This window comes from Syzygium oleosum, unplaced genomic scaffold, assembly GCF_021117445.2.
Source record: "Syzygium oleosum isolate NSW1041296 unplaced genomic scaffold, Sole_v2.1 Sole_v2.04, whole genome shotgun sequence".
In the NCBI taxonomy this organism is placed as follows: Eukaryota; Viridiplantae; Streptophyta; class Magnoliopsida; order Myrtales; family Myrtaceae; genus Syzygium; species Syzygium oleosum.
Genome location: NW_026607488.1, coordinates 1216457 through 1232568, shown reverse-complemented (window position 1 = coordinate 1232568; position 16112 = coordinate 1216457). Strand labels below are relative to the sequence as shown.

Sequence of the window (16112 nt, the reverse complement as noted above, 5' to 3'; positions counted from 1 at the left end):
ATAAGGGGGATGTAATTTTCATATGACCCAAATATAAGAGGTTAATTTTATGTGTATTATTTTCCTTGAGATGCAAATTATGTTTTCTTCACAAACCAAAATGAGATATTTTTCACAATCTTGTACGATACGATAGCGACTAGTATCTTTCCTCCATTTTGGGCCCAAAGAAATGGACTGAAAATCAATATTAAAAAAAGACTTTGAAGACTTTGACAAAATGTACTATTTTTACATAGAAATATATTCATTCAAAAAAGATTCCATGTTGACGAAAGATTAAAGAAACACCACTCATGAGAGGAATGTAAAAGGACTCACTTCAAGGGATCAACCCGAGCGATTTTGAATTCACCCACAAGTTTACGAAATCAATCACAAGCCCGAGAAGCAGGATGTCATCGCAGTCATCAAGTCAACAAGCTTCCCTAGCATCTGAAAGAAGACACCGAGAGAGGAGGCTCTATGAAGCATCGCTCGCCGGGTGTGTCGAGTCGTTGGCTCATTTGCTGCAGGAAGACCGACTCATCCTGGCTCGGACTTCGGTCACTTGCTTCGATGAGACACCGTTGCATTTGGCCTGCATGCTCGGTCATGTACACTTTGCCAAGGCTCTTTTGGCTCATAAACAGGACTTGACTATGGAGTTGGACTCGCAGGTAAATTAAAAGACCTTGTTGTGTTTGTTTGATATCCTTTTCTCAGATCAAATTGAACCCAGTTATCCTCTCAAACCAGATAATCAACGGAATCACAGCTGTTTTGGTTCGGGTTTTACAACTTTCAGGCTTTTAGCCATGTTTAACGTGAACTGTTAACTATACTTCGATGGCTTGTGGCTATAGAGATCAGACAAATAATTTATTGCTTGTCTAATAAGATTTAGTACCTGTAACGTAGTATTTTGTTTTCCAGTTTTCATGATCTGTGGGAAATCAATCCAAACATAAATCGTATGGAATTAAGAATATTCAGACAGAAATCAAACCATAGATTTCCTGGTTAATTCAGCCTGAATAATCTTAAGGACACGCGGGGTATATGTGATTTGAAAGTGCGATATCTATAAATCATTTGAACATGAAAATTTTCCATTCAAGGTGTCCTTCATTAAGAATGCTCCCTAGCCAAACACTTTACTTTTGCAGGGACGTACGCCTCTTCACTTGGCATCTGCGAATGGGTACGTGGAAATAGCGAGGGAACTGTCACAATCAGACCCCGTCGCATGCCTTGTCCTCGATGAAGATGGGAGGACCCCACTTCATCTAGCGGTGATGAAGGGCCGAAGTGACGTCGTGAGAGAGCTGGTCAAGGCAAGACCGGAGGCAGCCATATGCAGGCTGAGCCACGGCCAAACCGTCCTCCATCTGGGAGCGAGGCATAATCGTTTGGAGACTCTGAAAGTTTTGGTGGAGATGGTGAGAGATGGTGATTTGTTGAATGCTCAAGATGACGAGGGTAATACAATTTTGCATTTGGCCACTGCAAACAAGCAAATAGAGGTACTCTTTTTGCTTCGAATTGCTTACAAATTGTCATGACCACAGACATTGGACTCCAATTGAACATTTTGTGTAGATAAATTTTGGCTCATTCTCATTTTTGTGTGGACTTAAGGTTTCTGCATGAAAATATACTGATTGAAGACAATTGTAAGAAATATCTCTGTTTCTTATTTCTTTTACCATCGATAAGAATGCTCGTATTTTGTGCAGACCATGAAATATCTGCTTCAAAGAAGTGAAGTGGAAGTGAACACAGTGAATAGAAATGGCTTCACTGCTCTGGACATAGTGGATCACTTTCCAAGGGACCTCAAAGTAATGGAATTGAGAGAATTGCTGGTGCATGCTGGAGCTGTAAGAGCCACAATATTCCCTGCATCAACAACTCACCAAGCAGTTGATGGTACAGATGAGAAAAATTCAACTGTTGACATTGAACTCGCATCTTTAGCACTTCCCTCCGCCAATACTCCTCCGGTGAAGGCGGTGCTGGCACGGTCTTTGACAGGTGAAATCAGGAAGCAGAAGGAAGACACCCACGAGAAATGGATCAAGAAGAAGCGCGATTCTCTGATGGTAATGCTTTGTATAGATATGTTAAAGTAGCATTTGCTGGTGATTGTTAGAAGTGTGTGGTAACTTTTCGGGAAAATTACCAAAAAAGTCAAAAACCTATTGCAATTGTGCCAATTCAGTCCTAAACCTTTTTTTTTTGCCAATTCAGTCCTAAATATTTTGCAATTGTGCCAATTCAGTCCATCCGGCCACTTTTGGCTGGCCAGCACTGATGTGGTAATTTTTTAATATTTTTTTTATTTTTTTGACATTTTTTCTCTCTTTCTTTTTTTTTTTCCTATCTTCTTCCCCGGTCGCCAGTCCGGTGACCGGCCAGAGGCTGAGACTGGCGAGGTGGAACTCTCCGGCCATGGCGAGGCTGGCCCTTGCCGGCACTAGTAAGGCCACCCAGACCTAGTAAGACCTCGCCCTAGCGACGGCGAGGTCTCGCCAGATCCACCCTCGCTGTTGCTAGGCGAGGTCGAGCTCGCCCGGTTATGGCGAGGCTTGACCTTGCCCACTGACGGCGAGGTCTCGCCAGATCCACCCTCGCCGTCGTTGGGCGAGGACGAGCTCGCCCGGCCATGGCGAGGCTCAACCTCGCCCATGGTCAGCGAGTTCCACCTCGCTGGCCTCAACCGTTGGCCGGTCGCTGTTCGGCGGACCGACGACTGGAGAAGAAGATAGGAAAAAAAAAATAAAGAGAGAAAAAAAAGTATAAAAAAAAGCGAAAAAAAAAATATTTAAAAATTACCACGTCAGTGTCGGCCGGACGGTCGGCACCGGCCAGCGTCCACGTCAGCGCCGGCCGGCCAAAAGTGGCCGGATGGACTGAATTGACACAATTGCAAAAGATTTAGGACTAAATTGGCCCAAAAAAAAAGGTTTAGGACTGAATTGGCACAATTGTTATAGGTTTAAAGACTTTTTTGGTAATTTTCCCCAACTTTTCACAATGATTATGACTATATTTCACAAAGATTATAACTATATTTATCATCTTAGCTCATAACTGATTGATTTAAGTTTAAAATCGAATTTGAGTCTACACATCACGCGGGTAGCACGTGAGCGTGACTAGATGGTTTTGCATACAGAGAAAATGAATAGTTATCTACAATAGGTGGCATAACATAGAGAAAGTGAGGTAATTTGAGAAACTAGTGAAAGAGATATAAATTTATTGATTATAAGAAATGAAATGAAATGAAATGAAAGGTAATTTATATAATCTAAAAGTGATGAAACAGTTTGGTGTTTTCCTGTGAACATCTGTAATGTCATATAAAGTAAATAAGATTTTTAAACGTCACAACCTTTTGTTTTTCTCAAAATCTTCAATTACTTATTTTACATATACTTATCCATGGATAAATATGTAAATCAGTCAGTGAGCTTTACTTTTCACACTTTTCATTATGAAGATTTAAATTGTTTCTATCTTATAACAATCTTCTCGAGAAAAGTTCAAATTATGGAATATTTTTAAATTTTCACGTACATATATATTTTAGGGACAAGTGCACTACAAGTCCTAAAACTTATCACAAAAGTGCATTTGAGTCTAAAACTTGCAAAAAGTTCATTTGAGTTCTAAAACTTGTCAAAATGGTTCATTTGAGTCCTAAAGTTAACACAGTTAGATTTACTAACGAAAAACGCTGACGTGGCGCTGACGTGTCATTTTTAATTATTTTTCTTGAGACACGTGGTGCCACGTCGGCAAAAATAAAAATAAAAATAGAAAAAGCTGTAAAAAAAAAAAAAAAAAAAAAAAAAAAACGAGCCGGGGTGGCCGTCGCCACGCCACGGAAGGACCGGCGGAGGTCGCCGGGCCTTCCCGAAGCCCGGCGACCCTCGCCGGCCCGGCGAGTCCCAGCGAGGCCGGCGACCCTCGCTCGGATCTAGGGCGAGGTCGCGCCTCCCCAGATCGAGGTCGCCGGCCCTCGCTGGGACTCGCACGGGGCCGGCGGAGGTCGCTGGGCCTTCCCGAAGCCCGGCGACCCTCGCCGGCCCCGGGCGAGTCCCCGGCAAGGGCCGGCGACCTCCGCCGGTCCTTCCCGGTGGCTGTGGTGGCGGCCACCAGCGGTGGCCGCCGGGCTTTGCCACCGCCAGTTCTGTTTTTTTTTTTTCTTTTTTTGGTTTTTTTTTGTTTTTTTACAACTTTTTCTATTTTTATTTTTATTTTTGCTGACGTGGCACCACGTGTCTCAAGAAAAATAATTAAAAATGACACGTCAGCGTTTTCCGTTAGTAAATCTAACGGTGTTAACTTTAGGACTCAAATGAATCATTTTGACAAGTTTTAGGACTCAAATGAACTTTTTGCAAGTTTTAGGACTCAAATACACTTTTGTGACAAGTTTTAGGACTTGTAGTGCACTTATCCCTATATTTTATTATGTCTCTTCTTTGTGTAATCAAACAACAATTTCTTTACATTAAAGTTTTCTAACGAGGTAGTTTTGCTTAATTTTTTGTATGTCAATTCGGTGCATACACATAACGCGTGTATATATTTGCTAGTATAGATATAAATGCACTATTATTTCTGAAGAGAGCTCACTACAATTTTCTTGCATTTATATAATATAAATGAAAAGCAATCAATTGAATTTATGTATTCGTTGGAATGACTGATTTTAATTCAATGATCTTCATATATACAAATATGAGTGAAACACTATTTCTTAAAAAGAGGTCACCCCAGATTTCATCACCACGCCTAATGTCACTATTTGTTGTGTATCTCACTATATTCATGTAAATATTAGACGTAACAAAGCAACATTCACAGAAAAAGTTTAGTAAATGAAGGGGAAAGTTAGAAAATTAAGGGGACACGTGTTGCTCTTGGAGTACCACTTTTCTAGTGAAAAATCATCATAAAGTTTTGGTAATCCGTTGGGATTTGCGGTTCTCCTTGCAAACTTTTCAGCAAGTGGAAATCTTCAAAGTTTTCTTGTTGTCGATACAAGATAATACATTGCCAAAGTATTTCTTCATTCACAATCTAAACTTACCTTTCGCATCATGACAGATAGCTGCGACGGTGATCGCAGCCATGGCTTACCAAGCTGGCCTTAGCCCTCCCGGCGGCGTGTGGGACGAAGATAAAAATATAGGCGGCGTCACATACTGGGCAGGAACATCGATAATGGCCGCAAACAATCCATACGGTTACCAAAAGTTCTGGACATACAACACAGTCTCCTTGGTTGCATCTCTTAGCACAGTCTTCTTGCTCGTAAGTGGCTTGCCCTTAAAGAAGAAGATCTTAGTGTGGATTCTGATGGCCACATCGTGGGCGACCATCACATTCATGGCACTCACTTACCTTGAGTCCATGAGGGCCATCTCATTTCTCCAGGACCGGCATCCTGAAGAGCTGAGGCCAATCATAAAAGTGGTTGGCAACGCCATGTATGTTTGGCTCGGCGTTTTATCGGGTGTTCTGCTAGTTCACACCGTTCGGTTCCTCAGGATTGTCCTCCGGATTGTGAAAAATCCGCAAGAGCTCAAAGAAAAGATATCAGGGTTTCTGAGTCGGTGCAGATCTAGGACCTTTTATAAGATCTAGTGTATTTATATGGTGGGATAAAGTATTACTACATAGTTTCGATACCTGTATTCTATAAAACTTAATCCCTACGTCATAATGTCATTCGAGTACCACTAGTTATGTGAAACATTTAATGAGACTACTAAACCAAACTTATCGTTCTTGAGCCTCCTCATTCGGAATATCTAGCACACGTAGCCGAATCTTTCTAAAGAGAATGGGAAGGCCTGGCTGCGAAGTAACTTGATTTATTCCTTCCGTATATACTGGGAATTAGTAGGTAAATGCAAGATTGGGAGCTCCTTTTTTTTTTCTTACTATCAGAATTGTCAGATAAGTCTTCCTTCAAGGTTCTAATCTCAGTCTGACCTGATGCTACTAGTATAGGTTGAGCAATTCTACGATTAAGCCCACGCAGCTTCACGTCTCTTTCCAAATACACCAACCAACCAAACCCACCTACCTCAAAAGCATCAACATTTCTTTTCTGTTTCCTTTATATTCTTCTCCCATGTTGATGGATGTCCAAAAGCCATGTAATCAAAGCTAGTGAGCCTCTGTGTCTAATCGATTTTCAACCCCATGGCACCAAGGAAAATGCAGTGACCACATCCATATGAACTTCCTACACTATCTTTACCTGCTTCATCTTAATGAAGTGATACAGACTTCACAGAACACACTCGTTCTTGTCCGCAGGCCGTGCAAACCTATCCTCAAGCTTCGGAATCGAAGCAGCATTGGTTTCATATGTTATGTTCGCATACCAGATTCCCTAACGTGTGCTTCTTCTAAAACAACAAAAAAGGTCTGATTTAATAACCGCTGGCCAAAGGATCTTTTTTTCTTTATATAGACAAGTAGAGGAGGGAGAAGGTAGAAATGGAACCTAAAATCTCATGGACTGATCTGTTGTTCCTAATCACAAGACAAAGGAATGGTAACATGTCATCCCAAAGAAAACACAAAAATTTACTGTTCATATGCAAACTGATTACAGACGATGGAAAGAACAGAGAGATGAAAACATTCGCAAAAACAGATCTTCTGTACCTTAGACTGGTGATAATCAGTCCATAACAATTGGAAGGTCAGAGAGTTCTCACAGGCAGAAGCCAGCATTCCCATCTGTCTTAGACAACCACAATGTGTGGTTTCGATCAGCTAGCCCATAACTAATGCAGCTCATCAACTTCACTCAACCCATCTTGGCAAACCAAATCTCTGATGGCCCAAGCATTCGGGGAGGTCGCGACAATTTCGCACCCTCAACTTAACGCAGCCTGATGGTTTCGTTTGGGAGAATAATATTGGGGTTGCGTATGTGTGGGTTAAGAGTCGCCAATTCCTTCCATTTAGCACCTGTTCCATGAACACGGGATGAGATGCTCCACAATGTGTCACCAGGTTGTGCCTTAGTTGTTGCTGGAGCAGTAGATTTAGAAGAAGCAATCTTTGACTTCAGAAACGGATGCTTATTGCTCTTTCCCATTCCATTAGCGGCCAACCAACGGGAACCAGATTGTTGCTGGTTTGTGCTTCCCCAGAGCTTTCTCTTCCCAGGATCAGTCTTGAGACCAGCAACATGGACTTCAGTAATCTTATACTGGGGAATTTCTTCCACCTCAGGTTTCGTTTCTTCTGTCCCCTCCTTAATTTCTTCCTTCTTTTTGGACTCAGACTCATCCTCTTCATCGTCATTTTTTAATTCGGAAACCTTGAGGTATATCCTTGGCTTTGGTGGAACGAACACTCTCTCGACCTGAATCAGCGCAAGCATTGGTGCACCGACTGGTTCATAATTCCGCAAAGGATCCCGTAGTTGCACCATCAATGCAACTGTGAAATTATTCCCCAAAAGACCACACTTCCTACCAGAGCCCTTGCCCCGCCTTCTCTCCCCCTTTGACCCTCCACGCATCCAGTCCAAGGAGTTGGCATGATGCGCGGCAAGAATTTTAGAAGTTCGCTCACTAATTTGATCTCCGTCATCAAGTTCACCAGAGTCCAACCTCATCCATTCATCAAGACTTAGGGATAGGCTCATCAACCCTTCATCTTTGTCGTCGCTACTTTCCTTTATATCCAACAGCTGCAATCCACCAGTTCCCTCCAGACCCAGCGACCCACTGATATCCACACCCTTGCCCTGTAGAGTCGAGACGTCTCCAATTGATTGTGCACTGATATTTGAAGGTGCATCCTCGTCTGACATGCCAGAGTGTATCCTCAACCCCTCAATTGACAGTGCTTCAATCTTATCCATAGCCAAAGGAGCCAGATCCTCTAAAGATACATACTCAGAGCCAACATCTTTGCCAGCTGCATTTTGACCATACTTACTAGCCCTAGAATTGAATGATGCTTCTGTGTTTCTGATTTGTCGGCAAGTCAAATCTTGCTCCTTTGCTAAACTGTCATTCAAAAGACATTGCCTGCACCAAGGAAGAAATTTTGTAGAATTAATATCTTTTACAAAAACTATAAAAGACAAGATGTTCAAAAAAGCTGTCACAAACCTTTCAACTCCTTCAAGAGAAGGTGAGGCTTCCCATGCGACTTGTTGCATTGTCTTTCCAGTTACATCTTCCAAGGGCATTAGCTTGTTCGCCTGCATGGAGAGCTTTTCAATTCCAACAGAAGCCAGACCCTGCAATATTTCCATTATACTAGAGCCCATTTCCGCGGGTACTACAACTGGACTAGAAGCTTGCATAACCAAGCTCCCGCCGCTTTTGGCATTCCTGAAAAGTGAGGGATTCATTGACCGCAAAAAGCCTCCATTTTTCGTCTGGAGATACGGCCCTAACCCCTCTCCAAGAGGCAGTAGCTCCAGGAATTCTTCAGGAGGAAGATGAATTGGACTGCCAAACCCACCAGAGTGGCTAGGTGGAGAAGACTGAAAGGACTTTTCATTCAAACCCCACTCACGCATCAAAGCTTCTGTCTCAAGGTCTTCCAACATTTTTGCTTTTGTTTTGTTAGCATGGTTTGCCACCTGATGCTCCTCTTCGGCAGCTTGAATTAGCGACTGAAGTTCAAAATCCTCAGATATATTCCCCCCGCCTGGCACATTAGCAGCGTCATTGCCTTGTTCAGCAAAGTCCTCATCGCCTACGTCAAACCCAAATAAGGAACAACCACCACCAGCTAGAGCTTCCCTCTCAAACTGCCTCAAAAGACGCTCTCTTGGAGATTCTGGCTCACTTTCTGAACTCAAGCCAAAAGGGCTGTGCTCTATTCCCAACATATCCAAGAATTCACAGGCCACGGAATCAGCAACATCATCGAAGCTAAGTGACCTCCCCTTTCTGTTCATTTTATAATTCGCTTTAGTGTCAAGGTTATCCTCTTGATCTTCAGGAGAATCCAGCGCAGCCACTTCTAAATCTGACACGTTATTCAAAGCCGACTCTAGTTCTTTCATTAGTGATTCTTTGCTACCCAACTCATCCACTTTGGTATGGCAGTCACGAATAACAACTTCATCTTTACAACTTCCCATTTCCTCAGCCCTAGAGGAAGCTTCAGCGTCCCCCTCAATAGGCAAAGTTAAATTGGAATTAACTTCAGGCACACCATGACTGTCTGCGGTAGAAACATCGGCTTCCTTTGTGATAGCTTCCTCGGATATCGCCTGCCCTTTTGAGGATAGTTCTACACCCTGCTCAATTACAGAAAATTCATTCACCTCACACTCGTTTTCACCATCTTGTTTAGCTTTGTCAGACATATACTGAGAAGCTGTTTTAACAGGTTCATTTTCTTCTGTGAAAACATCGAACTCAGGTTTGTAGTCGACCTTAAAATCTGACTTCTCCTCATCGAACTTATGGTATAGTGTATCAACTGAACTTGCAAGCTCCGACTTGGATACTGGCAAAACCTCATGTAGGTCTTTTATATCCTCCACATAGCGAGACGGCACATCAGATGGTTGATTAGACTGACTAGGAAGACTTTCACTGCGCCGTATAGCATTCCCACCATTGCCTCTACCAGATCTCGCAGCCAGCTTCGAATTGTTCTCATTCAGGCTCAAAACCTCAGGAACATTCCACCTAACCCCGTGTGCACTTGCACTGTCCCCAATCACCGCATACCCAAAACTAACATTCAGTGAAGCTCCTTTAGCCTTTCCTGATAATTTGTAACTCGTAGTCCATTTGCCCGAACTCTTGTCCTCCTCCAGCTCTTCCAAAGTAAGAGGCAGCAACCTCGTGAGGTCAACACGGTGTTTTCCCAAATCAAGTTCAGGAGAACCATGAACAGCTGCATAAAGCAAGAAATGCTTAGCCTCATACTTTGCTGAATGATGGGGTCCACTCCTGCTGCCATAAACCCAACAAGTATGCATCAAGTTCTCCCCAAATTCAGCTATTCCCTGAAAAACCTTCGCAGGCCGAGTCACCAAACCACCATCTCGCCTCTTCCAGTGCACACACAGGTTAAGGTCATCGAAACTCGAGGGCAAGCCCTCAACGGAATGGACTAGAAGGGTAAAACAACAGTTGAACCTCCGGTTCCGGATGTGAGAAAAGGCTTTGAAACCCTTCCAATTCCAAATGGACTTCTTTTCCTTCTGTGTCTGGTCTTCATTGCCATGCTTGACCTTCGATTTGGGATCGGGCAAAGGGGTTTTGCCCACAGACTTGGATCTACTACTGGCTGCAGAAATCAAACTCCCCGAATGGTTCTTGTCCAAATAAAGGGCTTTGCTTATAGCTTCGATCTCCTGCAACAACTTCCCGCTACTCGAATCCGGATCAATCTTCTTTCCAGCTTCAGTTTTAGACAACATCATCTTCTCGCAAAACAAACACATCGAGATCAGGCGAATCACCAAATCGACCAAAACCCACAATCCAGAATCCATCTCAAACTAAGAAAAACCTCGGACAACTCCAAAAACTCTCCCTAGGTTCTCTCTCTCCCAAATGATAACAGCCGATGCAACAAATTGAACCCAATTACGGCATCAAAGAGGAAGAAACTCCACATGCGCCTCAACTCAGAGTATACCCACATCGAACTAAATACGAAAAATCATTTGGGACTCGAACCTGATTATCAAATGAAGACCCAGTAGACAAAAAGACGGCTTTCCTATCAATTTCCCCACGTTACGTCCCCCCCTTTTTCATTTCAAAAATTTCAATCGGATTTCAAGAACCCCCAATGAAACAGACAATCGAAAGAAAAAAACAAGGAGGTTCATCTATCATGTAACAAGCTGAAATTCAAAGGGGTAAGAAGATGCAGAAATTCTTACAAGACAGAAAGTTTATGATGTCTGAGAGCATATGTTCCGCCAGCTCGCTCGCTCGCTCTCGCTCTCTCTCTCTCTCTCTCTCTCTGAACTTCTCCGCCGGTCTGAATTGCCGCTTGCCCGCGTTTCAAACCAACTACATCTGCACGCAGGCAGCAGGCTCGTCAAGGCAGGCGGCTTTCAAAACTCACGTGGTGGGGTTTTTCCTTTGTGCCCCTGTGTTTGCAAGAAATTGCAACTTGGGCCCCCAAATTCTTTCTTCTGTTTTTTTGGGGGGGTCTGATTCTTCTACTTCACAAAAAGGAAATTTTGAAATGGTTGATTCATCAATAATTCTACTCTACCCATGTGTAGGATAGTCTCATCGAGTTATCAAGATTTACTCTCTCTTTTTTTCCCATGATAGACTGATTAAGAATAGCCGAAGCTCGAGAACGAATCCTATCAAGTAAAGTCAATAATTAGAAGAATCGGGAAGCAACGCCCTCGACTTATTCTCAGACTTTAAATAAGTAGGACGGCGCGACTGCTTTGTTGAGCCATACAACGGAATAGAAAGCTCCAAGTGAGCCATTTTTGGTAAGCATAACCGGCGATGTGGGATGAACCGGAAGTTGAGTTATGGTGCCCAACTACGTGTTAAATTGGGATTGGTCGAGCTTCTTACCCGTTCGAATTATTGAATTTAGATAATGAGAATGGATTAAGTTACAATTAGAAGATCTCTCAAAATTCCAGCACAACTAATGATGGAATCACTAAAATTTACGGATATTTTTGTAACAATAAATTAAAATATTATATTATATTATAATAATATAATTGATTGATTTCGGGGCTAGTCAAGACGAGAAAATATTAGGTGCATTCAACACTCCACGTAAGATATGCATTGAACCATTTACTGATGGACACGTGGCCATAATGGGCTCACTTTTCAGACCTTTTCTCTCTCCTCAGTTATTCCTCTCTCCTTCGTTACTCTCTCTCCTCTCACCATTTTCTTCTTTTTCTTTTTGCCTGTTGAGGAGCCATGGACGACGTTTCGTGAGCATCACCGGCCAGCCATGGACGACCCGCTCATGAGCACGCTGACGCGGTGACAACCGCCATCAAGGCGGCCTACGCTAAGCTTTAGTTGGCCCAGAGCCCGTACAATAGTGAGGAGATACAGCAGGCGGACCAAGCCATCGTCGACGAGCTGAAGCAGATTTCGGAGTGCGAGGTGGAGATGGAGGACCTACGAGATCACGGTGAAAAAGATGGAGGCCGAGGTGGTGCGCAAGGAGTCGAAGATCTCCACGTGGTGAAGGAACCTTGCCGAGCTTGTCTCCGAGAACAGGTCATTGGAGAAGAATCTCTACGCGCGCGGCCGGCAATGAAGGAGTTCATCTTGGAGAACAGGTCATCGGCATGCTGGTGAGCGGGTCGTCCATGGCTAGCCGGTGACCCTGCAATCTACGAAGCGTCGTCCATGGCTCCTTGAAAGGCAAAAAGAAAAGGAAGAAAATGGTGAGAGGAGAGAGAGTAACGAAGGAGAGACAATAACCGAGGAGAGAGAAAAGGTCTGAAAAGTGGGGCTCAGTATGGCCACGTGTTTATTAGTGGATGGTTCAATACATATCCTACGTGGAGTGTTGAATGCACCTAATATTTTCTCAGTCAAGACAGGGTTGAGACCCCATCTGAAAATTTGTCTATATTGGAGTCTCCAATTTGGAGATGGATTCGACCTAACATACAAAACTGTTGAGTTAAGATTTAAAAAATGGTCAGCTTTCCCAAGGTCGTCTTGTTGTCCTTCGATCTTGACTAGACCCAAGAAAATTCGTCCTAAAGATTGTAAATTGGATCCTAGCAAAGGAAAAGAACCGAAAAAAAATGGAAAATTATCATATTATTGTCTTTCTATGTATTATGGAATATATATAAAATCTAGTTACGAGTGAAAAAATAACTTTTTAAGAGAAATCTCTCGTAATTCCTCCATAGTAGCACATATTTGAAGCAATTAAAAGAATACATAAGTCGAGTTATACTTATCCATCATAATATTTTTTCTTTTATCCGGTCGTCTCTTTTTCTCCATTCAAATAAGATATTATTTTTTAAACCATTTCTCTTGGCTCCTAATCATAAATAATACCGACCTTTTCGTAACAATATACTCGGACTTCTTATCTTAAAAGGTTAAGAGGTTAGGTTATAAATATTAAAGTATAGTGAGTAACCATTTAGCTTTTCTCACTCCTTCCCTGTGAACAAAACAAAAATCATGTTAGCTGTTTGTGATTATATCGATATTCATCCCATCAAATCAAAATCATCTCATAATCTGAAGACAAATAAAATGAGATGTGCTTGCCCGAAACAGTGAAGAAATTCGAATTCGAATTTTTTCTATGTATATAATATTGGCTAAAAGCAAACCATCAACACTTTCCACGGCAGCTCTAAGCCCAATTCTCATTAGAATCTCCACAAATCAAGAAAAGGACTAGGGTAAGCTTGCCAAAAAGGAATTTTCCAGAAGGAAAAGGAAGAATTATCACAGAAAATAGGGCACTAAATGCAATTAAACCAAAAAATCAGATCCTTTGTGTGACTTTCCTTCCAAGGGGTGGTGACTTAAAGGGGGCGTCGAAGGACAAGCTGAGTTGTCTCCTTTGGTCCTTGCAAAATACTTTGCTTGCATGGGACATGCACATCATGCATTGTGAAAGTTGACCAACTGATATATTTTTATATTCTTGAAATTAAAAAAAGGTAATCAGTCAATTGGTCATTATTTAGCATTTTTAAGGGGTCTATAATTGATGGGCATGAAAATATTGCCTAATCTTACATGTTGGCTAAATAATGATTATGACAAGTATGTGTGATTAAGGTGCTAACCCTCACATGCTGACCCATGATCAAGAGAGACAAAATGCTTGCAATTGGATTATGACATTGTTGTTCATTGATTGGGGCACATCGAGAAATATGGATATGTACTATCGGCCCGCTTCTTCGCAATCGGCTTTTTAAGAGAATTGATCTCCTTACAGTACATGTGCATCCCCGTTATATCTTATTTCATATCATGCCCGTTTTCTCGTCTTAAATTAACCGTTTAAATATGGTTATATCCACATTCGTTTCATATAAGGCTCAACTTAATCTTTCTTTACACATTATTTGTTGACTTCCCGATATCAAATCTGTTAGTGATAACTGCACTTGAAGTCCTAAAATTTATCTCGAATGTGTAATTGAATCCTAAATTTTCAAAAAGTGCAATCAATTCCTAAAACTTGTCACGAAATTGCAATCAAGTCATAAAACTTCAAAAAGTGTAATCGAGTCCTAAAACTTGTCACAAAAGTACAATTAAGTCCTAAAACTTTCAAAAGTGTAATTAATGGAAGGACTTGATTGGATCAATTTTATAAGTTTTAGGACTTGATTGCACTTTTTGAAAGTTTTAAAAATCAATTGCACATCGTAAGTTTTAGGACTTGATTGCATTTTCTTAAAAGTTTTAGGACTTAATTAAACTTTCATGACAAGTTTTAGAAATTCTAATGCACTTATTCTAATCTTTATAATAAACCTTTATCTAACTATTCATATTCATCTATCTAGCTATCGACTTTCTCATGAAAGTTTTATAGATGTGCCGGAGGGACATAGGTTAAGAATCTTAGGAAAAGCTCACCAACCTTCGATCCGAAATTCTTGAGGATATTCCCACGGAAATCACGTGGCCATCGTTCCTTACCATGGAAAAGTTGCTCATAATCTTTTGGATTCTTAAATAATTTCGAACGATTTTTTCTACTTTTCAATATTGTGTCGAAAATTTCAAAACCTGCAATGAGCGGTGATAGCTGAGAAAAATATATGGAAAATCGAAGGGAAATTCGATAATTTCTTTACACAACCTTCGCTGATCGATTGGTCATTAGAGAATGATAAAGCTATGACAATTTTTATAGGAAAAATGACACAAATAATACATGAACTTTGACCCAATGTGTAATATGGTCCCTGAATTTTAATTTGTTCAATGTAGTTCATAAATTTTAACTCAATATACAATTTGGCTCTTGAACATTTAGTTTGTTCACTGTAGTCCTTAGATTTTTTATATGTGTTCAATTTAGTTCCTGAACTATAAATGTTCAATGTTGTCATTGAACATTTTCATATAGTTCGGGAACTAAATGGAACATATACCAAAAGTTTATGAACCACATTGAACAAATTAAAAGCAGAAAAATCACGTTGCACATTGAGTTACAGTTCAGAAACCATATTAAATAAATTAAAAGTTTAGGAACTACATTACATATTGGATCAACGTTCAGAGACCATTTGTTCCATTATCCCATTTTTATATATAGTCCCAAAATTTGGAAATAGCCCTTTTTCAGTTGGCTTGACACCTAATGATGCCAAAAAATATAATTTGAAAATTAAAGAAAATTTCTCCCCCAGTGACGAGCAACGTGCGACGGTACTCAGCACGCTCTTGGTTGGTGGGGACACGTGGCCGATTTTTATAAAAAAAAGGGTGCTGTCTCTATTCGATTATCACATGCCGTGCCAAATTAGATACTGCCAGATAGCCAATGCTTTACTTGCATTATTAAACATTTAAAAAATAGTGTTTTTATTTTTAGTTATAGGTTTAACTATCATTATTGCAAGACAGGGCAATGGCCCCACCCACTAATATTCAAAAACCGACGCTCCAACACGTTGGTCAACCTCATATTTTATGTCGAGCTCTATTCTTTTAAGGCTTCCCCTTGCTTCGTCGAAATTACATTTTTTTTAAGACGTGTAATTGCAACAAAATTTGGATTATTTATTGATTGGCGTGCATTAATAGAATGGATATACACATCAATCCAATCCATCGTATAATTACGAATCAATTCATTCTCTAATTGGAAATGATCATTGAAGAGGCTCGAACATGGTCGGTCGAGACTCGAAGGCCGGATTTAATTTGTTCACATACACGTATAGGTCGAGTCACGCTTTTGTCGGACCTCAACGGGACCGACGGGCTACCCTACCACCTATGATAGGTCTAGTTGATATGTATAAATGCAGATGCAATATGTATGCAGAAGGAACCGGACTCTATACATTTTCTTGGCCCAAACATGAATTTTTAAATTAATATGGGGAATTATGACAAAATAATAATAATAAGCAAAGAAAT

The 16112-nt window shown here is 41.2% G+C and overlaps 2 protein-coding genes across 3 annotated transcripts; one reads left to right on the top strand and one right to left on the bottom strand.

Annotated features, from left to right (window-relative positions):
• Positions 1-278: 278 nt before the first annotated feature.
• Positions 279-5777, top strand: LOC115684522 (ankyrin repeat-containing protein ITN1-like). The gene is made up of 4 exons (XM_030609269.2): positions 279-659; positions 1149-1505; positions 1719-2084; positions 5104-5777. Exons 1-4 carry the CDS (start codon positions 396-398, stop codon positions 5641-5643), a joined length of 1527 nt encoding a protein of 508 aa, XP_030465129.2. The 5' UTR covers positions 279-395; the 3' UTR covers positions 5644-5777.
• Positions 5778-6508: 731 nt separating this feature from the next.
• Positions 6509-11031, bottom strand: LOC115684521 (protein PLASTID MOVEMENT IMPAIRED 1-RELATED 1). 2 transcript variants are annotated; one of them, XR_008816364.1, is made up of 4 exons: positions 10898-11031; positions 8145-10429; positions 6679-8060; positions 6509-6543 (listed from the first exon to the last, which is right to left on the bottom strand). XR_008816364.1 is itself a non-coding variant. In XM_030609268.2 (3 exons), the coding sequence occupies exons 2-3, from the start codon at positions 10427-10429 to the stop codon at positions 6899-6901; spliced, it is 3447 nt and encodes a 1148-aa protein (XP_030465128.2). In that variant the 5' UTR covers positions 10898-11031; the 3' UTR covers positions 6509-6898. The 2 variants fall into 2 exon arrangements, 1 of the variants encoding a protein (XP_030465128.2); XM_030609268.2 differs by having other exon boundaries at positions 6509-8060.
• Between the last annotated feature and the right edge of the window lie 5081 nt (positions 11032-16112).

Coding starts and splice junctions, on each gene's coding strand:
- LOC115684521 (XM_030609268.2), bottom strand. CDS start 10,429: ATGATGTTGTCTAAAACTGAAGCTGGAAAGAAGATTGATCCGGATTCG. Junction 8,061..8,144: donor TCTCTTGAAGGAGTTGAAAG/GTTTGTGACAGC, acceptor TCCTTGGTGCAG/GCAATGTCTTTTGAATGACA.
- LOC115684522 (XM_030609269.2), top strand. CDS start 396: ATGTCATCGCAGTCATCAAGTCAACAAGCTTCCCTAGCATCTGAAAGA. Junction 660..1,148: donor CTATGGAGTTGGACTCGCAG/GTAAATTAAAAG, acceptor TTACTTTTGCAG/GGACGTACGCCTCTTCACTT. Junction 1,506..1,718: donor CTGCAAACAAGCAAATAGAG/GTACTCTTTTTG, acceptor TATTTTGTGCAG/ACCATGAAATATCTGCTTCA.